Here is a 25,150-nt window from a genome sequence, read left to right on the forward strand (position 1 = left end):
TTCGAACACAATCCGGGAGTAACGTAAAGACGTCGCATGAAAAATGTATCTCTAAAATGCGTCAAAACTGATTATTATAAGTAATGAACTTTTAGGCAGATTTATATGGCGCGTGGTATACATCTTAGTTGTGCTCCGTTTGGCTTCTTGCTCTAAGAAACGAAACTAAAGTTGACCAGTGCAATGTCAGCTGCTATGAATAATGCATTGTTGTTTAATTTAACTACTTAACAAACCTCCATTCTTTACAATACAATCAATAAAGATATATTTTTTTACCTGACATCGGTAATACCAAAGGGTTATGATAGCAGACTTTTATTTAAAAAAAAATGCATTCAAAGTTTTTCTGAATTTCTCTCGTCTCGCCAGGAATTCGAACCAGCTAAAAATTTTAAAAGTAAACCCTCTCTATTTTAAGTTAATAAGTTATAGAGCGAATTTGTATGAAATTATAATAATATGAATCTGAAATATGGACCTTTACTGAGCGAAATGAGCTATTGAGCTAAATGAGTGATACATATCTCTTGAGTTTTTGCTTGACCCCAACCTAGCAATACACGCTTGCACAAACATAAAGTAATATAACAAGAGCACAAATTCAAATATTTATTAACTAGCACAACAAACTTACGAACCAAACCGCGTACGTACACAATTTGTACCACGCGTACACATACAGCGCGAGAAGTATGTAGTTCAGAATTTTAAAAACAGATTGTTTTCTAACAGCATACTCTGTGTCTTTTAGCCCATCTTTAACTATATATTTCCTTAGCCCGATCGCCCATACCACTAGCATGTCAGTCCAGGACATCTTAGTGACATCGAAGTTGTAGATTTTTCTGTCGACTTCCGAAAGGTTGTTTTGGAGGCTTTGGAGATTGACGTCGTCGAAATTGAACTCGTTGCAAGTGTAGAAGGCGAGCACTGAAGAGAGGTTGTACGCGGTCCGGTACAGTTTTACCGCTCTGGAAAATAAAAATGGAATTTGAAGTACCTTATCTCCTGAGATAAATTTGCTGGTACAAGACACCCAAGCATAAAATAACACCTGTGAATATTGGTTGTACGGAACTCTAGAATTGCGCTGAATTTAAAACAAACATGTCGTCAACATACCTAAGTCATATCGACATCTAATTACAATTAAAAATAAAAGGGCAAGTGGGTATCGTGCTATGTGCAATGTAAGGTTCCGTAGTAACTGAGGGAAATATTTATAAACTTTGGTCGACTAATTAATGACTCGTTAATTTGGAAACCAGCGATATAGTTTATGTTTAAATTTCACTATACGATAGGCAACAATATATTATTGCCGTGATTTTTTTTCATGAGTCCAATTACAAACATTTAGCTAGCTATAGGTAGTGCCACGAGAGTTGAGGTGAATGATTGACACACAGCTAGAAAAATAACTGATTGCACACAAAGGAGAATGAATTAAATGAATGAGTGAATGTCAAAATCCTGCTGTCATTACACGACATGTTCTTGTGTGCGTGACCTCAACTCTCGTGGCACTACCTATAGAAGAAAATTGTGACCACAACAAACGAGTCGAGAGAGCGAAGCAAGCGCGCTACGGCAGTGGCCGGCGAACGCCAGGCCCAAATTAAGTTATTACTTACACTTTAGGATCAAATGTAGATGGTCATTTAAAGAATTTGTTCCTTCTTTAACCCCCGATGAAAAAAGAGGCGCTATAAATTTGATGTAATACCAATGTCTGTCTGTGGCATCGTAGCTCTCATCAAAGTGATTGACCGATTTTGAAAGGGTTTTTTCATATGAAAGCGAGTTTACTTGCAATGGTTCTTAGCTATGTTTCATTACAATCGGTTGAGCAGTTTTTGAATAAAATAATTTATATTGTTATAAATACATTTCAGGACTGACCATTGAACTTGGTACCTACCTTGGCACTTGGCACCCATTTAGATCTCACTTCTTTTGTCATTTAAGTCAACAATCAAGGCATATATATAGCCAAGTTCACTATATATATATATATTTACCGTTTCGGCTACGGAACCCTAAAATCCCCTACGTTCATTTTAATGTAGGTAAATATGTCAATTGTACCTACTCGTACCAAATGGCTTCCGTCTTGCCTACTAAGAGGTGAAAAGGCCACAGTATAATAATGAGGTATCTTTAGGTAAAATTAAACCAACCTTTAATTATGACGTTCTAACGCTTTGAAGTTTTATAAGTAAACTAGCTGTTACCGGCGACTCCGTCCGCGTAGAAGTATAAAAAATTGTTTACGTCCTATTGTCAGACCTACCGAATATACACAAAAAAAATCGGTCAAGCCGTTTCGGAGGAGTTTGGTCACAAGCACTGTGGCACGAGAATTTTATATATTAGAAAGATAACCTAACCTAACCTATCCGAATAAAACCAATTTAAAAAACCGGCCAAGAGCGTGTCGGATACGCCCGAAATAGGGTTCCGTAGTAATTTTTACGAAAAATTTTAGTAATAATTTTCTAAGGATTTCGTATTTTATACAGAATCTTCCAAGTTTAGGTATATTTTATACCTTAGGCTGCTATTTACTCTTAAACTACTAATAATTGTCAAGCAAACTTAGCCGTTTTAGTTTTTCTTGAAAGTTTGATATACTTACTACCATCCTGAATTTTCTTTAATTTTTCCACCCACCGGTTTAGATTTTAGAAGGGGGGGGACGCTCGATTTTAATGAAAATTTGCACTTTAAAGTTGAATGTTTCGCAAACAAATCACTGAATCGAAAAATACCCCATACTGCAGGGTTGGATGAGAAAAAAAAATCACCCCCACTTTACGTCTATGTGAGGTACCCTAAAAATTTTTTTTTTATTTTTTATTGTACCATTTTGTCGGCATAGTTTACATATATATTCGTGCAAAATTACAGCTCTCTAGCATTGATAGTCCCTGAGCAAAGCCGCGGACGGACGGACAGACAGACAGACATGGCGAAACTATAAGGGTTCCGTTTTTGCCATTTTGGCTCCGGAACCCAAAAAAGTTGATAACCCCCGACATTGTCATACCAAAGTTCAGTATTTCAAAACCGACTAAACCGATTTTCATCAAACGTTGTAAGAACCACCGCAAGGCCCTTTACTACGAAGTGCAACGAACTTCGTGTCTTGCCGTCCCGCTGGCGCTAATATTATATAATAAGAGAGTGAGAGGGACGGTACAATGCGAACTTCGATTTTCTTATAGTAGCCCCCCCAAATAGCTCGCGGCGTCACTATCTTGCCACCCTTGGAGTATAGCGAGCCGACTTCACTTCGGATACGCTACCTACTAGACTGGTACTCACTTGGGCTTCTTCCCGAGCAGCAAGAGCGCGCCGTCTGCCAGGTACCCCGGTATGAAGTGCAGCAGCCAAGTCAGAAGCACGAACAGCGCCCGGTACTTGGTATGGCAGCTGCAGTTGTACCATATGGCACGCGGCGTGGTAATTTTTCTGCCCTCCGAGTACAGCGTGGCGAGAAGCTCCCCTGCGGGCCAAAGTCAAAGTCAAAGTCAAAATATCTCTATTAGGCTATAACAAATGCGCCAAGACAGCTAAGCTTTAGTGGTTCATAAAATCTGACGTAATTTCGAAACAATTTTGCTAGTGTTTCAACATCGCGTAATTTCGGCAAAGAGTGCCCCAAGTACAAGGAAGATCACTTACGCCAGTTTATCGGGTTCCTAGCGGGCGCGACCGCATAGATCTTCACAGCAGTGTCACCCTGCGCGCGCCTCTCGGCCGTCTCCCAGCCGGCGGCGATTGTGGCGTTGTTCACGAAGTCCACCGGGATCAGGTCCAGGTTGGAGTCGTCGTTCGCCATGAACGTGTGGACGAAGCCTAGCCCGCAGCCTATGACCAGCTGGAAACAAATACCATAGATCAGGGTTTCTCAAACTTATGGCTCCACGTACCCCTGTTAAAGTTTCTAGACGATAGCGAACCCCCACCCCCCCCCCCCAAAGAAAGTAATAAAATTGACTGTTACAACTCGAAAAACCAATCTTAATCATCTTGCTAGTCTTGCGGCCTAATGGTTTTTGGAGTCAAGTAAACCTTGTCGCGAACCCCCTACCTTTAAATAGCGAACCCCTAGGGGTTCGCGTACCCCACTTTGAGTAACCCTGCCATAGATAACGAACATCGTAGACTCCGGCGCTATGGCGTGCATTGAGGGTAGGCAACGTTAGTGTTAGGTGCCGCAAAATGAGCTGCCTACCCTGAAATTGACCCACTGCACGCCACAGCTGCAGCATTCGGTGCAGGCAAAGGGTACCACACTATTTTCTCAAGATGTCGTGTTTGCCGACAATTTACGACCGGATAGCTAATGTTAGATAAACTATGACTTTGAAGCTTAAGGTTCTGGGTTCGATCTCCGGGCAGGACAGATATTTGTATAATACATACATATATATACATAAATTATATACTTACATCAATTTGTTTAAAATTTCATTTTTAATACTTACAAGCTTTTTAGGGTTCCGTAGCCAAAATGGCAAAAACGGAACCATTATAGTTTCTCCATTTCTGTCTGTCTGTCTGTCCGTCCGTTAAAAGACCTATCCAACGATACCCCACACTATAGGGTTGGTTGAGAAAAAAAATAAACCCCACTTTACGTCTATGGGAGGTACCCTAAAAAAAATTCGTTTTGATTTTTTTATTGTACCATTTTGTCGACATAGTTTTCATAATATATCCGTGAAAAATTACAGCTTTTTAGCATTGATAGTCCCTGAGCAAAGCCGCGGACGGACGGACAGACAGACACGGCGAAACTATAAGGGTTCCGTTTTTGCCATTTTGGCTACGGAACCCTAAATAAGGGACCCCCCCTCTAACGGCGGTAGATTATCCATACTTACAGCCGCCGCACAGGCCGTTACAGGGGTACCCTTTCTCTGCAGCTGACTGTACGTTACTGTTGTTACCTACTACCACAGACAAGAAAGTTTTCATAGTAAACTCAAACTTAAACTCACAACATTTATTGACAACAAAAACACACTACATCACAACAAAAACACAGTAAAAACATAAATAGGTGAAGAGAGAAAAATTTGTGTGCTGTAGTGTGATGCCAAAAGGACTCAGCTCAAGCATGTGCCGTAGCCCAGTAACCAGAGCTGCAGCGCTGGTTTTCAGCTAAACCCCGGTGTGGGCACCCACGTACCTGAACTAACTGAACTGATTAATGCTGGTACCTACTTTAGGTTAGGCTTTAGGTAGTCATGTACCTAGATGCTATAACATTACCAATGCTGGTTGACACTCACCCCGCTCGGTCCGTACGCGCTGCTCATGTCCACCCACCCAGGAGACGGCTCCAGGAGGGAACCGATTACTGCAACATATCACACGATTACGAGTATATCCTATTACAGATAGTTCAACTCAGTTGTCAGTTGTGCGCGCGGCCCTATGTGTACAAGTTTCACGTGACGCGGCAGTCGTCGTCCGAGCAAGACGTGTTCTTATCGCTTTACCCACACATAGGGCCGCGCGCACAACTGAGTTGAACTATCTGTAGACTAATATTATAAAAACGAAAGTTTAAATAGATATAGCAGTTGAATTAAAAATTCCGGGATTTTATTGAATTCTCGTGGGAATTCCCTAAAATTACATCGTGGTTTTCATTGACGTTAAATTAAAACACCCATGGCAAATTTCATTTCAACCCAGCGGTTGTTATTTAGAGATTTTATCCCTATCACGTGGGAATATCGGAATAAATAGTATCCTATGTTTTAATCCAGGTTAAGAGTATAAACTAACTTTCATCCAAATCCCTCCGATCGTTTACTGAAAAAGTAAACAAGTAGTAGTGTGAAGGAGTAACAAACATACTCACTCACCCACTCACTCACTCACTCACAAACTTTCGCATTTATAATTTTAGTTAGGATTAGTAGGATATTGATAAAACAGATTTTTAAACCGCGACGCAACAGTTTGGCGCCAATGTCTGTCTGTCTTTAGCTCTTAGAATAGCGTAGCTTACCTATAGCAGGCCGGACGATGCATATGGGCAGGTCTCCGGCCGTGGTCCTTACCGCTTCTTCGGCCAGTGCTTTGGTGAACGCGTACGTGTTGGGCCAGTCTGCTACCAACCTGAACAGGAAATTCAAGTTATTATTATAAAGTTTTTCTTAAAAAAATATTTTTAATACAAGCATTTTTGCTGACTGTACTTTTCAGGGTTCCGTAGCCCATATGGCAAAAACGGCACCCTTATAGTTTCACCATGTCTGTATGTCTGTCTGTCCGTCCGCGGCTTTGCTCAGGGACTATCAATGGTAGACAGCTGTTATTTTGCACGAATAAATATGTAAACTATGCCGACAAAATGGACAAAAAAACATTAAAAAAATTTTTTTAGGTTAGGTACCTCCCATAGACGTAAATTGGGGGTGATTTTTTTTCTCATCCAACCTTGTAGTGTGGGGTATCGTTGACTAAGTCTTTTTAAACCATTAACACGTTCACTGCGGGAAACAATTTCGAAGACTTTAAATCGGTGCGTCATAGGGCATGTAAGATCCGACATTCGACTTTTTGTTAGAGCGTTTGCGGGTCGAAAGGACCTGTTTGACATGCTCGTCTAAAAAGGTCATTATCTGCATAGTTATGATAAATGTTGGTAATATTTGAATTGTAATAGGTAGTCATAGAGTTGCTCTTGGTACAGTTAAGTTCGTAAGTAGATGCAATCACTTAATACTATTTGAACATATGTGTTAAACTGACGGATCTTTTATGCCCGATATACGCACTGACAGAAAAAACTGTCGATAGAATTTTAGGGTTGCAGGGTAACAAAAAACATCGATATCGACCAAAAAAAAATATTTTTTAATTTCAGATGTATGTGTTACATTGTAGCATTCGCGGCAGAGATTTTTTACAATATTCACATAAAGTTTTGACTTTTTTCACTCTATTTGCGGTGTCTTTGCTGCTCAAAGTTTAACGTAATTTGTCATAGCACCCAGAACAATTTCGTTTCTTTGTTCCCATTTTTAAGCAATGACCTGTAGCCAAATCTGTATTAATTGTACAAGACACAGCGTTTGTTTTCGGTTAATTTTGCAAACACTCACGGAGAAACCTATCTTTTGTTCTTATCACGAGCACTGCACTAGATAAAATAGCCAATAATCTAGTGCGGTTATCGGGTCATTGGGCATCGGGTCACTAAGATCCTATACCGCACCAGACGTTATTTTTTTCCTTTCAGTCGGTATAGGGCATAAAGGATCCGATGACGTTTTTTTTATAGGGACTGATTACTTTGAAAGAGGCAATTCCAAAACAGTAACTGTCTCACTCATACTCAGCTGATAACCTATTTAAACTTATCCCGCACCAGCGGTATGTCAAGTAATTTTTTCGCCGCACCGCAGGCTAGATGTGCATATGATCTATTCGACCCGAAACCGCAGTGAACGTGTTAAGGGTTGCTAAAATGACTTTTCGATTCAGTGATTTGTTTGCAAAATATTCAACTTTAAAGTGCAAATTTTCATTAAAATAGGGCGCCCCCCCCCCCTCCAAAATCTAGACCAGTGGGTGGAAAAATTTGAAAAAAATCACAATGGCAGTAAGTATATCAAACTTACAAAGAAAACTTTATCGGCTAAGTTTGCTTGAGAATTATTAGTAAGTAGTTTAAGAGTAAATAGCAGCCTTAGGTACAGAATTTTTTTAACAAAAAAGTAAAACCGACTTCAAAAAAATAAAAAAAAACAAAAAGTGGAACCGACTACAAATTCCTTGAAAATATTTTACTAGCACTAGGTACCTACTGGCTCGAAGTCGGTGCCTCAGCACGAGCCAGCAGGAATGGAACAATAGTCGTCTACCTTACCTGCATACATACTATGGGTTTCAATCCATCCTATCTAGGTATATTAATAATGATCGTTTATAGACGAGCGAACATTACTTAGATTTGGCGAGTTCCATTGGTCATCTACGGTCTTCTTCATCAGGTCCAGTTTACCAAATGATACTTTCTGAATGTAAATGCTCATATTAATGCTAAAAATGCCAAAATCGCCATAGGTGTGCCTATAAAATTTGAGGTTTGCCCTCGATTTCCCTAGGATCCCATCATCAGATCTTGACTTGGTGACAATGGGACCACCTCAGAAAAGTACCCTTTCGAATAAAAAAAGAATTTTGAAAATCGGTTCACAATTGACTGAGTAATCGGCGAACATACATAAAAAAATACAAACATTGGAACATAGAACCTCCTCCTTTGAAGTTGGTTAAAAATATACCTAAACTATGGAAGATTTCGTATCAAATACGAAATCCTTAGAAAAAAACATTGGAACATAGAACCTCCTCCTTTTTTGAAGTCGGTTAAAAATAGGGGAGGGGGGCCCAAAGCGAGCATACTGCTCAAAGCGAGCACTAGCGCTCATCTTGAAAATATAAGGACAATGGCGGTGTGACTGCGTGGCGATATCCGCCCCGCCCCGCTCCACCTGCCGCAGTCGCCCACCACCGCCTGTCAGCGACCGTGCGCGTGTAGTGTCAAAAATTACGATTTGATCAGTCCAGATATGAAAAATACGAGGTATGTATCGAGTGTTTTGCGGATTTGTGAGGACGTTGTTGAAAAACGTTAATTGTAATATGTATTGACAGTTATTTAGCTTTGTTTTGGTAAAATGTTCTTGAATGTGCGCGAAATATTTGAAGTTTAGGTTCGAGTACAATGTGGATTTGGTCGAAAAGGCAAAGCGGGCAGGGCAAAGTGAGCATATGCCCACATACCGTTAGGCATATTAAAGCGATTTATTTGTTTTTGTGTTATTTAAACGCTTAGCTTGCTTGTTTTCATTGCTTAATTGTTTTAGATGGTCAATAATTACAAAAGAAAAACTGAATAAGGTGCTTGGGATGAAGAGTCAATGTCAAAAGCAATGGCGGAAAGCAATGTTTTGGAAGAAGTACCATTTTTTGTTAAATTAGTTATGTTAAAGTCTACATCAAATCACTGGAGTTTTATTGACGTGATCGACGTATTTTTTGTCCTTATCTCCAAATAAATATTTTATAGTTATTGCATGAATGAAGGGTGCTCATTTTGCCCCCTTTGTGCTCGCTTTGCCCAAAAGCAGTGCTCGCTTTAGGCTCCGCCTCGGGCAAAGCGAGCAAAAGTAAAGTTTTCGTAATTTGTTATTTTTATTAGTTTTTCTAAACTTTGTAGAATATTGAAGTATGTATAATTAAACTACGATAAATTCAGCTTTAAATAGCATTTAAAGTTAAGTGATACTGATATTTTCTTCATACTTTTTTCTCAGTTCCTCTAATGGTGCTCACTTTGGGCCCCCTCCCCTATACCTTAAGTATGGAAGATTATTAGAAAAATATATTATACTTAATTTTTTCGTAATGGGTACGGAACCTTATTTTGGGCGTGTTCGACACGCTCTTGGCCGGTTTTTTTATGAATGGAATGGGACGTAGAGTTTGATGACATTTTCGGTTACTAGATAGATAACCTGGAAACTGGAATACAGAATCTTCTACCATGTCGACAAAAATGTGCCCACGAAAATAATACGGAACAAACTCGAATAATGACCCAAATTCGTGCTTAAAGCGTGGGAATAAGAAACACCACACACACACACACACACACACACACACACACACACACACACACACACACACACACACACACACACACATTCACAAGTTTACGCAATTACGTATAATATTAGGAGGTTTATTACTCGTTTAACTGAGATAATGTTACAATGACATAGGTACAATTACAAGAATCAGTGCATGTCCGGTTTGTTTACTTGGACCAATACACGACTTACTTGCATTAATCTTGCATAGTTTTCCTGTTTATCAACCGTTTTAGTATCGCTAACTTGAAACTGTATCACACTACTAGCCGACCAGTCATAAATCAATTATTTGCATCAGAATATTAACTAACTTACATCGGTAAGGCTCAATATTCTCAATGTAGATCTATATAGTGATGACTTAATCATAGTAGTGGATGACCGAGTTTCGCTAGGTCTTTGCGAAATCATAAGAACAAGTTTTCTCGCTGATAATACCAAGCTAAATTGGTTGTCCGGCCCCGAAAACACTCACACTACAAACTTCATCAAAATCCTAATTTTACTAATATTATAAATACGAAAGCTTGTGTGTATGTGTGTGTATATTTTTCACTCCTTAAACGGCGGGACGGATTCGAATGAAGTCTGGTATGTAAGGTAGCTGGAATTCTTAAATAGATAGGAATAAAATCCCAATATTTCAACAGCTGAATTGGATAGCTGTATTAAAATATAGAGACCAGAAATCACCCCCACTTTACGTCTATCGGAGGAACACTAAAAAAAAATATTTTTGAATATTTTTATTTATTTTCTTGCAAAATAACAGCTTTCTAGCATTGATAGTCCCTGAGCAAAGCAGCGGACGGACGGACAGACAGGCAGACAGACAGACAGACATGGCCCGAACATGACATGTTCCGTAGCCATTACGAAAAAAATAAGTAATATTTTTCTAAGGATTTCGTGTTTTATACAGAATCTTCCAAGTTTTATCAACTTAGCAAATCCCTAATGGTTATAAAAGACCTATCCAACGATACGCCACACTATAGGGTTGGATGAGAAAAAAAAATCACCCCCACTTTACGTCTGTGGTAAACTAAAAAATTGTAAGTACCATTTTGTCGGCATACTTATACCGTGAAAAATTACAGTTTTCTAGCATTGATAGTCCCTGAGCAAAGCCGCGGACGGACGGACAGACAGACAGACAGACATGGCAAAACTATAGGGGTTCCGTTTTTGCCATTTTGGCTCATTAACCCTAAAATCTCAATTGCCTTAAAAAAATCTAAAAAGAAGAAAACAAGTCTAGTGGGCTAGAGCTCATATTGAAATATTATATTCCCTATAGATGTCACTTCAACAGTTATGACGAATCTCAAATGTTAATCCGTCCAGCCGTTTAGGCTGCAGCGAGGACCAAAGAAATAGACATACATACCCACTGCAGCATTACAACGCTGCATGCGAGATGCTTGTTGCATACTTTTTTCATTTTCCAAACATTTTTACTGGCCGGTTGTGTGCTGGCAGTTAATTCTTTTTATATTACACATTTGGTTTCTGATTTGAAATTTGAAAATTGAATTCTTTGTTTCGTGGGTTCGACTGATGTTTTTGTTTTTGGCCTCTATTCTTTGATCACATGTTGGATAGCGCAGAGCTCTCGCCTGAGTTGGAATTTTGATCTAAAAAATATTCTGCAACCAGTTTTTCCTTGGTGTAGTGATTGATAAAAGTCAGTACAAGTGATTTTACCAATTGTGTGTGGCCGGCTTGTGCCGCAAGATGTTAAGCGTTTGCCCGCTTCTTTTTTGCTGCACGCCCGTGTGACTGGGCGTTTTAACAATTTCTCCGATACTGCCGATTTTCATCGGGTAAGTTTTGATTCCGTGGTTGTCTAGGGACGTGTTAGTTTGGGTCTTTTCCTTGTTGTGGGCTAATTAAAATTCTCTTTTCAGTCCTACCTATACCCCTACTCACACCCTGATCTACCACCTACTCGTGATGGGTGTCGCCATGTGGTTATTATCCGCACGTTTAATCTCGGGAGACTGGAGCGTGTGACGTCTACTGCTCCGTGGGATCCGTTAGCGTGGAGGTTCAGAAGAGCATACCGTTTCGTGGTGAACTGATTAAAAAGAGTTTAAATAACCTAATCACCCCTATAAAATAATGCTAATAATGTTTTGCTAATATCATATATGAAAGACAAACGTATAATAGTTTTTTTGCTCTCATAGATTTTAGGTTGGTCACCCGGTGAATACATGCATGTAGTCATTAGTACTAGCTTACATCATTTCAGAGATTACCTAAGTTTTTAATATTGTCTTTTGTATAGGTTTTTAGGGGATGATTTCCTTTTCAAAATTTTAAAAGGCCTTTACAAAGGCGCATTTCTGTATTGAATTTGGATTTATTTGGCTTGCGGTTGATTAACTTTTTTTCCATAACCGTACCAATTATAATGTTCTTACGTACCTAATTCACTAACAGCTCTGTCTAACATGTGATACCAAAATCTGTTCCTTTTTTTGTGTTTATTTTTATATATATTTTTTGGTTAATTTTTTATAACAATTTGTTTATTTTTTGTGTTTTTTATAGTTATTTGTGTGTTTTTCTTTTAAAGTGCGGCTGTTTAATTTTTAAATAAAAAGTGTTTTCTGCAAAATTCTACGTGTTTTGATTTATGTCAGCTTGCTTAGGGTTCACGGGCACCTTATGAGCTCGTGGACGTTTAAGTAATGCTGCACCACATACTACATACTCACATACGCTCGAAAAACATAACCCTCTTTCGGGCAGTCGGGTAAAAAAATAATATTCTTCCTATCAAACAGTAAGACTAGGGACTGTTGTTTCACCATCCATTGATTAGTGTTAACTGTCGGTTAGGTGTGATGCCGTCTCTATTTGTTTTGTTCAAATAGACGGAGACGGCATCACATTTAACCGTCGGTTAACGCTAATCAATGGATGGTGAAACAGCCCCTAAATATACCTACTTAGCACGATTTGGAACCAGCCGTTGTCGCCGTCGCGTGTCATGTACCTGTCTATAGGACTTTATCGTTGGGGGAAATAATTTAAAACTCACTGAGGCTTGATAGCAGCGAGTTTCTCCTCGCTCAGCTGCTGCACCAGGTCTATGATGGTGTCCGGGTGGGCGGGGCTGTCGTAGAACTCCTCGCGGACCTCTTTGCTGATGCGGCCGTATGTCGCGTGTGAGTACGCCGTGGATACATGGACGAAGGATCTGGAGCAAGAACGAAACTTTAGGCGGTTGATTGGCAACTACGAATAATAATATTGGCAACTATTAATGTTATCCTACTCCCTATTATTATTAAACTTGAGTTTTTGGTAAAAAAAATTTTTTCACGACACTGCTAGAAAATGTGGCCATAGATAACCTAAATCCAGTACACAAAATTGCTTACATTTGTACACTTAACAGCTGAGTCATTTATGGCTCGCAAAACACGACAACAATGTAGCACGTTACGCTAATAGGAGCTGTGTCCTCTACAACCGATGTGGACGCCTCACTGTAACCACGACCGCGTTGACAAGAGCGAAACGACAAAGAAGAATATTTAAACAATAAGATGGGCAGTTAAGTTAAGTTGGTTAGTTAAGTTAAGTTTATATGAGCCGTGGTGGCCTAGTGGTTTGACCTATCGCCTCTCAAGCAGAGGGTCGTGGGTTCAAACCCTGGCTCGCACCTCTGAGTTTTTCGAAATTCATGTGCGGAATTACATTTGAAATTTACCACGAGCTTTGCGGTGAAGGAAAACATCGTGAGGAAACCTGGCAAGCAATTCAATGGTGCGTGTGAAGTTCCCAACCGCACTGGGCCCGCATGGGAACTATGGCCCAAACCCTCGTGTTCTGAGAGGAGGCCTGTGCCCAGCAGTGGGACGTATATAGGCTGGGATGGTAAGATGGCAGTTACTAAGCCTATGGACTCACTTGATATTCTTGCAGTCCTTTCCCAGCAGCAGCGTCTGCGTGGTTCCTCGGACGTTGGTCAGCGTGGCGACGCGGAGCGGCTCGTCGAAGGTGGTGGTCGCCGCCACGTGGAATATCACGGTCACCTGCGGGAAACTTGTCGTCAACATAACGTCGCTAATTTTAAAAGTTTCTGCTAAAAATTTCGCTTTTAATACAAGCATTTCTGGCCGACTGTACTTTTTGTAGACTGTACTTGCATTTTACTTGAAATGGACCTCCACAACGTAACGCTTTATTTATTAAATTATGAACTTGCGTTGTCACTGATGATTGACTTGGCAATCGCACTAAACAATCTACTTAATTTAATATGTATTAGGTACCTACTTATGAGATACATTGTGCCATGCGATGCCCAAGTCAATCTATTTATTTAAAACATAATAGATTTTTTATATTGATATGGTCACTGTAAGATGTTGTTAGGTTAGCTATTTACGTAATTAATTTATTTACTTATTTATTTGGAGAACAAACAGAAATAAGTGTACAGAAGATGATACAAGTATTCTTAGTACTATGACTAAAATTAAGATGCACTTACTCCCTAAACATATCTCACTAAGGCACATGTGATGATTTCTAGCCAACGTACACTTCACAGAAAGCTAACCGGTCGGAGTACGCTAATAAGCACGTTAGTCGAAACAAAGCAGAGTAGCCAGTACGGTACCCCTACCAATAACAATAATCTACTTATTGAGCACATAATCTACTTATATTCTAAAACAGTCAATAGATATGTAGGTGGTATACATGTATGTATGTAAACACTTTATTGTACAAAATAAGCAAACAAACGCAATTAACAAACGTTAAGATATTCTTATTTACGTTATTATTATTACGTTAAAAGTATATATATCACAAATCTCATCCTCCAATGATCACCTCCTATTACTACGAATAATTTATTCGTAGCTCTACTTATTACAACATTAGTTGACAAAGCACTTTAACGTTTTATTTTTAAATTGGGACCTTGACTCATTAAAGATATCAACCGAAACACAAGCCTGGTTATACAAGGAGCATATTATTATAGATCAATTAACATTTACAATAAATTACCTTTAAATACAAAAAATATCAAAAATAATACTTTATTTATAGCTAAGCTAAAAACAGACCTTTTACAAAAATGTTATTATTCTATCACAGACTTTTTAAATGAATAAAAATATAGATATTTTATTTGTTTGTTTAGAAATAAATTTGTTGTGATATTATATTAAATTAATGCACATTTAGGTAGAAACAAATTATTATCGTGCCATACCTAATACATAATAATTTAACTTTGTGCAATTTCAATAATAGAAATATATATTTTTTTTAAGTCTAGTATTTTTTAAGTAGTTTTCAGGCAGGGCTTTTAGTTGTGTATTAGATTTTAATTTCATATATAATAATTGTGGCTATACCCTACCAGGGTGCATAATTTCTGTAAGTACTAGTATTTATAAGTCTTATGTTTTTGCCAAATAAATGAATACTGAATACTGAATATTCTTCGCAAGGGTGCGCGAACGCCGGCTTTGGTGCGCGAGAGCGGGACGACGAAAGAGGCGCGGGAGCGCGAACAGAATCGAGGGAGAAGCGAATGCGCTCAAGAAGCTCTGCGCTGTTGTAGTAGCCCCTGCAGATGTTGTACAGGGTCATGATATCGAAACTTTTTCGTCTAGTTTCTAATGAGTGTATTTTGTATCTCTGCAGATTACTCTACTGTTTACTCTCACCTGGTCAGCCAGCATTTTCCAATCGGGATCGCTGATCCCGAGCCTGATCTTCGTGATGTCTCCCTCCACAGCAACCACACGCTTCGGGAAGTCCGGGTTGCATTTGTGCAACGTGTCGTATACCTGCAATTGAGATGTAGTTAGAACCTCCACAACAAACGAGGGCATAAGGTCCCAGTAATTGGCATGTTTTATCTCATGTCATTAGCAACAGAAGTCCTATGAAGAAGAACTATGTCGATAGGTATGGTATATGGATAGGTATAGGATAGGATATAGCTTAGGTTATTCCGAATTGTTTATTATGGTGATGTTTCAGTTAAGGTAAGGAGTCATTGTACTACAAAATATTGTATTGTGATGTGGCGTGTTGTGTTGACATTGGCGTGCATTGGGTCCATTCCAAGGTAGTTGGTAGCATAGTACAAAAAACCGGCCAAGAGCGTGTCGGACACGCCCAACATAGGGTTCCGTAGCCATTACAAAAAAATAAGTAATATTTTTCTAAGGATTTCGTATTTTATACGGAATCTTCCAAGTTTAGGTATATTTTATACCTTAGGCTGCTCTAGGCCACACTATAAGGTTGGATGAGAAAAAATTGAAAAAATCAGGATGCTAGTAAGTATATCAAACTTACAAGGAAAACTATAACGGTTGAGTTTTATTGAGAATTATTAGTAGTTTAAGAGTAAATAGCAGCTTAAGGTATAAAATATACCTAAACTTGGAATATTACGTACAAAATACGAAATCTTTAGAAAAATATTACTTAATTGTTTCGTAATGACTACGGAACCCTATTTCGGGCGTGTCCGACGTTCTCTTGGCCGGTTTTTGTACTGTGTTGGCAGTTTGCTGTGCAGCAGCGCGCCACCAGCGCTAGCCCTACCCTGCTGCCTACTCAATGCACGCCACAGGTTGTAATGGTCCTCTCACCGGGTCCTGGAATATCCTGGCGAGCCGCTCCTGCGCGCTGTGGCCTTTCTTACCGCGCATGAGCAGGTACACGCGCTCCACGTCGCACGTTCTGGAACAACACGCGTGGTGAGCACGCAAAACTAATAACAGGAACAGAAATCCCTGCTTTCCTACCAATATTATAAATGTAAAAGTACCTCTGTCTTTCTGTTACCTTTTCACGCTTCAACCGCTGATACGATCAGTACGGAGATAGTTGGAGTCCCGAGGAAGGGCATAGGCTACTTTTTATTCCAAAATAATGCATATTTCCCGCGGGATAGCGATAAACGCGGGCAACAGCTAGTAAATATACTATAAGAAATCAGTACATCCATTTGAAAGACAGACAGACTTTGACGTCAAACTTAAACACCCTTCTTTTTGCACCATGTGTTGATCAGCCCCGACCAAATCCCATTCCTCATCAGCATTACCTGAGCAGCTTCTCCACGAGATGCTTCCCCACGAACCCGGAGCCGCCCGTGAGGAACACCACCGCGCCACGGTAGAACTGCTGCACGGGGGAGTCGCCGGCCGCCGCCGCCGCGTCCACGTCGCGCCGCCGCGCCAGCATCGACACCTCCTTCGCCAACGCCGGGTCCATTGCTGCACACATCTATATAATACCTATAAACAAGCAATTATATATATATATAGAGCTAAGTTCGATATTATGATATATGCCTTGATTGTTGACTTTAACGACAAAAGAAGTGAGATCTAAATGGGTGTTCAATGGTCGGTCCTGAAATTTATTTATAACAATGTAAAATATTTTATAACAACTTCAAATATCATTTCTTCTTATAACTTAGGATAATATATTGAAGCCTAAGGTCTGACTTGACTAGTCCTTGGACTTACCAACTTGCGAAGGCTATAATATAATTCGTACCTACGAGTACTTATATGAAAACTAGTCAAGTCCGAATTCCACTTCACCAAAATGATGATTTTCAACAGCAAATGTACGAGTTACTACTAAGTATATCCAAATTACCATAGATGTCCATACAATAATTGAACACTTCCCTCGATTTCCCTAGGATTTAATCATCAGATCCTGATTTGGTGCTTATGGGACCTAATTGAAGGTATTACTATACGAACGAAAAAAAAAATTCAAATCTGTTCACAAATGACGGAGTTCTGAGGTAACAAACATAAAAAGTAAAACCGACCAAAAAAATAACAAAAAACCGGCCAAGAGCGTGTCGGACACGCCCAAGATAGCGTTCCGTAGCCATTACGAAAAAATCAAGTAATATTATGTGCGTTATAACACAATTAAAACACTTACTACAGTCTTAAAATCTATTACCAGAAAAAGAGCGTATCTTCACGGCACTTACGTCCTTTTGTTGAGAAGCGCAGTTTTTCGGCAATAACTCAAAAACAGTATATCCGATCATGTTGAAACCAATTTTCGTTGAAAGTATTTATTAAGCGTCACCTTTCCATATTTTTTGGACAAACGGTTTACAAGATAGAGGGGGAGGCGGACGCAATTTTTGCTACTTTGGGAGCGATTATTTCCGGAAATCTTCACAACCCTTTAGTGGGTAACGGCAAGATATTTGCCGTCATACGACTCAGATATTTTATTTTTTTCTCAATGAACGTGTTGTTAGTTAATATAACTTTTGGTTCGCATAAGAGAACATACTCGTACCAATTTACGAAAAAAATAATAGCAGATAAACGTTATTCCAACCCATGTTAAATGATGATTCTTAGGCCTGAACTTAGATTTTTAACTATTCCTTACAATTGAACAAAAATGTTTGTAAATAAAATTTTGTTTGCTGGATTTATCCGATAGTCACAATTCTCTACTTTCAGAGACAAGATTGGCGATATAAAATTTAAAGAAAAAAAATCTGTTATTTGATAATTTTAAAAAATGAAGACGGCAATATATTTGCCACTATCCGTTAAGTGTCTGGTGTTTATTAAAGGAAAGGGTGGGTTAGGCTACAATTGTTATTGATTTATATATGGAGCAATAGCTTAATTCAATACTTCAAATTTGCCTTTTACCTTTATTGCTGAATTAGCCGTGTTAGTTAGAAATGACAACGGAAGTAAAAAAATCTCGCAAAAAAAGTGTTGATTGTTCGTGCGTGCAATCTTATAATATAATATATTGTTGTTGCTTAACCCGATATGCTCTTGCCCGGTTATTTATTTGAAAGAATTCAGTTTTAAGTTCAATAAAGGTTTTAATTATTTCTTATCATCTATTATTATTATTATTTAGAAGCCTGTAGATGTGTCCCACTGCTGGGCAAAGGCCTCCCCCCATGTCCTCCACTCTACCCTTTCTTGGGCGATCTCTGACCAGCTGCGAAGAAAGGCGTCCAGATCGTCCCGCCATCGACGCCTGGGTCTACCACGCCGCCGAAGTCCATTTTGTGGTATCCAGTCTGTGGCTATTTTAGCCCACCTATTGGGTTCCATACGGCTGACGTGGCCTGCCCAGTCCCATTTCAGCCTGGCAGTCTTGACACCCACATCAGCAATGCGTGTTTTGGAGCGCAATATAGTGTTCCGGATCCGGTCAACCCGTTTCACTCCCAACATACTGCGCTCCATTGCTCTCTGGCAAACCTTCAATTTGGTCTTCTGTAACTCAGTAAGTGACCATGTTTGCGCACCGTAAGTTAGGACAGGCAGTATACACATGTCGACGAGCCTCCGCTTTAAGGCTAGCGGAAGATCACCCTTCATGTGTTCTTTCATAGACCAATAGCTCTTCCAGGCGTTTTGGATCCGTCTTTCGACTTCCTTATCTTGTCTGTGGCTGAAAGAGACTAATTGGCCTAAATAGGGATACTCGTCGACATATTGTAACAACTGCCCGTCTACCTCTACCTTACGTTTCGTGCTGTTGGTCATTACCTGAGTTTTTGACCGGTTCATTTTCAGACCAACTCGAAGGCTTGCAGAGCTTAGGTCTTGAAGCATTGTTTGTAATTCCGATGCGGATGAGGAGAACAGAACAATGTCGTCAGCGAATCTAAGATTGGTTAATCTTTTGTCGCCGACAACAATGATGCCCTTCGTCTCCCACAAGGCCGCCAGTTTGCGGAAAACTTGCTCTAGGGTACTTGTAAAGAGTTTTGGAGATAATGGGTCGCCCTGTTTGACACCTTTTTGAATTTTAAATGATGGTCCGGTCGATTGCAGTTTTATGTCTGCTGTGCTGTTATCGTATATGAAGTTGATAAGGTTAATGTAGGTGGGTTCAATTCCTTGTAGGTGGAGTGCTTCAATTATGGATTGATGGGTGATACTGTCGAATGCTTTCGAATAGTCAACGAAAGCGAGGTATAAAGGCTGGTTATATTCGTGGCACTTTTCGATGATTTGATTCAGTGTGTGGAGATGGTCAGTTGTGGAAAAGCTAGAGCGAAAACCAGCTTGTTCCGGGGGCTGGTGTTTTCCTAATTGGTCTGCAATGCGAAATTCTATTATTTTTAAAAACGTTTTGTATAGATGAGAGACAAGGCTTATTGGGCGATATTTGTCGATGTCACTTTTATCCCCTTTTTTGTGAAGTAATATGATGTTTGAATGGAGCATCAGCTTGGGAATCTGGCCCGTCTGGAGTATGGTATTAAATAGTTTTGTTAAGTGTGGCAATAAAGTACGCTTCCCCAGAATCAAACCTTCCGCGCTGATTCCATCTGCTCCAGGACTTTTACCGAACTTCATGACTCGAAGAGCTCGATTCACTTCACAGTCTGTTATTGGAGGGATGACCTCTGGACAGCAGTAATCTCTGGTGGTAGTTTTTTTCAATGGATCAGAATAAAGGTTTTTAAAATATGAAGTGCAAATTTCTAATATTTTATCTCTGCCATGTTGTTTTTTGCCGTTTTCATCCATTAAACTGTTTATCCACGGCTTTGTTCCATGGTGGATTCCCTGTCTTGCAATTTTAAGTGAGGTATTTCGGCTCAGCGCTGTCTTCACTGCGGTTGTGTTGTAATTCCGAATATCGCATCTGATGCTGCGTTTTACTTGTCTGTCCAAACTATTGTAACTTTGTGAAGCTATAGGCAGGATTCGTCTACGTTTTATTAATGCTAGAGTATTGCTGGAGAGCTTTGCTTGTCTTTGGTAATTCGTTCTGATTTTACTATTTGCATAGTCAATACTGTTGAGGATCCGTTTGTATTGGTCTTCAACGTCGTCGGCGTCCAGGCTCAAACTGTCGAAGTGGTTCTCTAACTCTAAGTTGAATTGATCGTGGTTATTTGCAATGGTAAGTCTATCTAATATTTTAGGACGTTTCATGATTTTCTTTATGCGTTGTATTTTGAAGTCGAAGGATAGTGTTGCGCGCAAAGGTCTATGATCAGAACTGTAATTTATTGTGTTGATGATGTTTACATTTTTAATTATGCTTAGTTTAGGTGTCAATATATAGTCTATCTCATTTTTGGTTCTTCCGTCAGGTGAAATCCAGGTCCAGCGTCTTTGATTCTTTTTGTAGAAATAGCTGTTGCAGATTTTAAGACCTTGCCCAAAAGCAAACTGAATTAGACGACTGCCGCGTATGTTTCGGTCTCCCAGCCCGTGTGGTCCAATAACTTGGTCGTCGTCCAGCTCACTCCTGATGCCTGTTTTGGCATTGAAGTCGCCTAGAACTACGTTCCAGGTGCCGCGCTGTTCGTCACAGGCTTTGTTGAGCAGGTCATAAAAATCCTCTGTTTCTTCATCATCGTGGGAGGTCGTTGGTGCATATGCTTGAATTATTGTTAGTGTGTGAAGTTTGCTTAATCTCAGTTTTACGACTGCAATTCTGTCAGAATATCCCCGGAACTCTATTATATTCTCTTTCCACTTCTTAGCCACCAGGAAGCCTACTCCGTATTGACCACTAGTAGTTCCATAATGATAAAAAATCAATCAATCAATCTTATCATCTATTGGTTTTTAATTTATTTATTTTAGATACGTCGTGCCACCCGTAGTTCCCCCGGCAAACTGACATGACGGTCTTGTCACTTAATGCCCTTGGCTGATAGCGGCAAACATATTGCCGTCTCATAATTCGGAAACCCTGCAATAATATATACATTTCTCTTTCTCAAAAATCATAAAAAAAATCATTCATGCTGTGCGTATCTTTAAAGTTCTCGATTCATTGCTTTAAAAAAATAATGGTCAAAGGGTTAATCAAAAAATTTTTTGAGAAACCTTACAATCTTTTCAAAAGAGCTGTCGAACTATGTACCACACGTTGATGCGAGTTTTTTATTCAATTTCTGTTACGTATATGGAGTGCCCCCCCTATAAATATTTATTTTTGTAATGTAATAAAATAAAATAAAATACGTTGGATGGGAGCACGCCTTAAATGTTTATTTCATTCTTTATAGTTACTTTATAGTACTTTATAGTATTTGTTGTTACAGCGGCCACAGCAATACATAATCTGTGAAAATTTCAAGTGCTTAACTATTACGACTCAAGAGATAGGTAGAGCCCTGTGACAGACGGACGGACAGACACAGACAGACAGCGGAGTCTCAGTAATAGGGTTCGCTTGGCACCCTATGGACACGAAACCCTAAAAAAACCTAACATCGAAGGCTAATGTGGAAAAAAAGTTTCTAAGTACACATTTTTAACCGACTTCAAAAAGGAGGTTCTATGTTCCTATATTAATTATATAAAAAATAAAAAATAACAAAAAATGGAACCGACTACAAAACCCTTGAAAATATTTTTCTAGGTAAGTAGGTACGTACTAGCTCGAAGTCGGTGACTCAGCACGAGCCAGCAGGAGTGGGACAATTCACAATAGTCGTCTACCTCACCTACATACTATGGGTTTCAATCCCTCCTGCTGGGTCGTGCTGAGTCACCGACTTCGAGCTAGTACGTACCTACCTACTTACCTAGAAAAATATTTTCAAGGGTTTTGTAGTCGGTTCCATTTTTTGTTATTTTTTTATTTTTTTGGAGTCGGTTTTACTTTTTTGTTAAAAATTTTCTTTATTTCTCACTTTTTGTGATTCGTAGCCAAAGAACATCTCACAACGATTCCATTAAGCCCAAACACGGCTTAGTTACATTGTTTTCAGTTACATCACCTTCCTCGAAAGGCGTTAGTGAAGTTAACTTACCTGATAAATGCCTCATTTCGACTCAAGCACGTACCAAGTCAATGGAAAGTCGCTGAAGTTATTATGATTGCAAAGCCCGGTAAGCCACCTCATGACACTTCATCATACAGGCCCATTTCTCTGCTACCTGTTATGTCAAAGCTATTTGAAAAATTACTACTAAAAAGATTAAAACCAATAATTGACGAACAGAATATGATCCCAAACCACCAATTTGGATTTAGAGAGAGACACTCTACGATAGATCAAGTTCATAGAATAACAAACGTAATTGAAAGAAGTTTGGAAAGTAAGCAAATTTGTTCAGCCATATTTTTAGATGTAGCTCAAGCCTTTGATAAGGTTTGGCACGAAGGTTTAATTCATAAATTAAAATTAAGGCTACCCAAGCAATTCACGGATTTATTGGAATCCTACATATCAAATAGATTTTTTAGAGTAAGACAAGACAATGCGTACTCTGAACTTAAAGAAATCAAAGCTGGAGTACCACAAGGAAGTGTTTTAGGGCCGGTCCTGTACCTTTTATACACTTGTGATATCCCTCAACTGGAAAAAACTACAATGGCTACTTTCGCTGATGATACTGCTATAATGGCGACAGGTCACAATCACGAGGAAGCAGTGAAAAATGTCCAAGCAGCAGTAGATAAAGTCTATAACTGGACAAAAACATGGCGAATCAAACTGAACGAGTCAAAATCCATTCATATTGATTTCACTAACAGAATGTTATCATATAAACCCATATACATAAATCAACAACAAGTACCATATGCAAACACAGCTAAATACCTCGGTATGACATTAGACACGAAGCTACGCTGGAAAGCTCACGTAAAAAAAAACGGCAAGAACTCGAAATACGATACAAGCAAATGTACTGGCTATTAGGAAGATACTCCACACTATCGTTACACAATAAGCTATTGCTGTACAAACAAGTCCTAGTGCCGGTATGGTCGTATGGTATACAGCTATGGGGCTGCACCAAACAAAGTAACATACTAATTATACAACGATTCCAAAATAAAGTGCTCAGGGATATTGTGAACGCACCCTGGTATATTAGGAATGACGACCTCCATCGGGACCTCAAAGTGGATTTCGTTTCTAAAGTAATACAGAAATACGCAGAAAGTCACGAGAAAAGACTTCACCAACATGTGAACGTCGAGGCAATCCAGCTTCTCGACAACACGGACTTAAAAAGACGACTCAAAAGAACTAAGCCTTTTGAATTAGTGTAGTGCTAGAATAGTGACTAGTGAATAAAAATGTTTGCAGTGCACAAAAGAACACATGAACATAGTGTCTTCCCCTTAAGGAACTAAGAACTGCCAATGGACATTTTCTTAGATTAAATTCTGATTAGATAGTTTAAGTTAAAGATAAATTGCTTATTAGCCTAGATAGGCTAGATTGTAATGTAATAAAGCACCTTATAAGCGCTTTATAAATGAAAAAAAAAAAAACATTGTTTTAGCATCAGATCAGTTCGAAAGAATCATTAACTTAAAGCTTCTTCTTAGTCGCTTATCTAGGTAAGTATATTAATCATGATAATTTAAACTTAACCGGTGAAATACTTGTTATTGATAGTAGTAGTTCCGTTGGTCAAATCTGGTCTTCATCATCAGTTCCACTTCACCAAATTATGATTTGCAAGAGCAAATGCACGAGTTACTGCTAAATATATCCAAATTACCATAGGTGTCCCTACAATATTTGAAGAGTTCCCTCGATTACCTTAAGATACGATCATCAGATCCTAATTTGCTGCTTATAGGACCTAATTGAAAGCATTCCTAGACGAACTCAAAAACAATTTTTCAAATCGGTTCATAAATGCCGAGTTCTGAGGTAACAAACATTAAAAAAAAATAAAAATACAACCGAATTGATAACCTCCTCCTTTTTTTTGAAGTCGGTTAAAAAATAAATACAACCGAATAGATAACCTCCTCCTTTTTTTGAAGTCGGTTCAAAATGGGTCGTTTTATGGTCTCGTTGTGCAATCTACTATTTATGAAACCAGTCCATTATATTTATAAGTATTTTCCCTTATTTTCTATTTGGTCACAAACCTTATATTTCACTCGACTTAATCGTTTATCACTGACACAACACTTCAGACCTTTAACACTTAGTTCACCACCGACACTGATTTTTGTTGACTATAAATGACAACGTTTTATACAAAACATTTAAATAATTAAATTCACTTATACTTAATTAAATTATACAGTCAAGGAAAAAAATAACTATTCATACGTGTATCTCCCGCGACCGAGCGCTGTATATGGATATTAGCTTGGCACTTTACATGGTATGTTTGATGAAATCACCTAGCTCTGCGAAAACTGGTGTAATGTACTGACGTACGGACGGTTTGTAGGCAATTAAAATCAACATTATATCAAAACCAGCGTTTTATCGTATTGGATTAGGTCAGGGTACTTGCTTATAAGCACTGATGTATTAAACTAGTGCTTTTATGTAATACTAGCTTTTGCCCGCGGCTTCGCTCGCGTTAAATTTGGGGTAACAATTAACATACATTTACTTTCTGCGATCCTTTTTTTCGTGTTTTGATTGATTTTTCGGAGGATTACATGGAAATATAAATACAGTAAGACGTTGTTTT

At 39.0% G+C, this 25,150-nt stretch overlaps 1 protein-coding gene across 2 annotated transcripts; it reads right to left on the minus strand.

The window, feature by feature from the left end:
- Positions 1–597: 597 nt before the first annotated feature.
- On the minus strand, positions 598–24,891 carry LOC141443668 (fatty acyl-CoA reductase wat-like). Of its 2 annotated transcripts, none has more exons than XM_074109007.1 (11): positions 24,591–24,891; positions 16,798–16,990; positions 16,340–16,430; positions 15,401–15,523; positions 13,620–13,744; positions 12,745–12,903; positions 6,035–6,144; positions 5,307–5,374; positions 3,691–3,886; positions 3,331–3,511; positions 598–974 (listed from the first exon to the last, which is right to left on the minus strand). In XM_074109007.1, exons 2-11 carry the CDS (start codon positions 16,977–16,979, stop codon positions 620–622), a joined length of 1,590 nt encoding a protein of 529 aa, XP_073965108.1. In that variant the 5' UTR covers positions 16,980–16,990; positions 24,591–24,891; the 3' UTR covers positions 598–619. The 2 variants fall into 2 exon arrangements, with proteins under 2 accessions (XP_073965108.1, XP_073965109.1); XM_074109008.1 differs by lacking the exon at positions 24,591–24,891 and adding an exon at positions 17,716–17,801.
- Positions 24,892–25,150: the final 259 nt, after the last annotated feature.

This window comes from Choristoneura fumiferana, chromosome 28 (genome assembly GCF_025370935.1).
Source record: "Choristoneura fumiferana chromosome 28, NRCan_CFum_1, whole genome shotgun sequence".
Lineage (NCBI taxonomy): Eukaryota > Metazoa > Arthropoda > Insecta > Lepidoptera > Tortricidae > Choristoneura > Choristoneura fumiferana.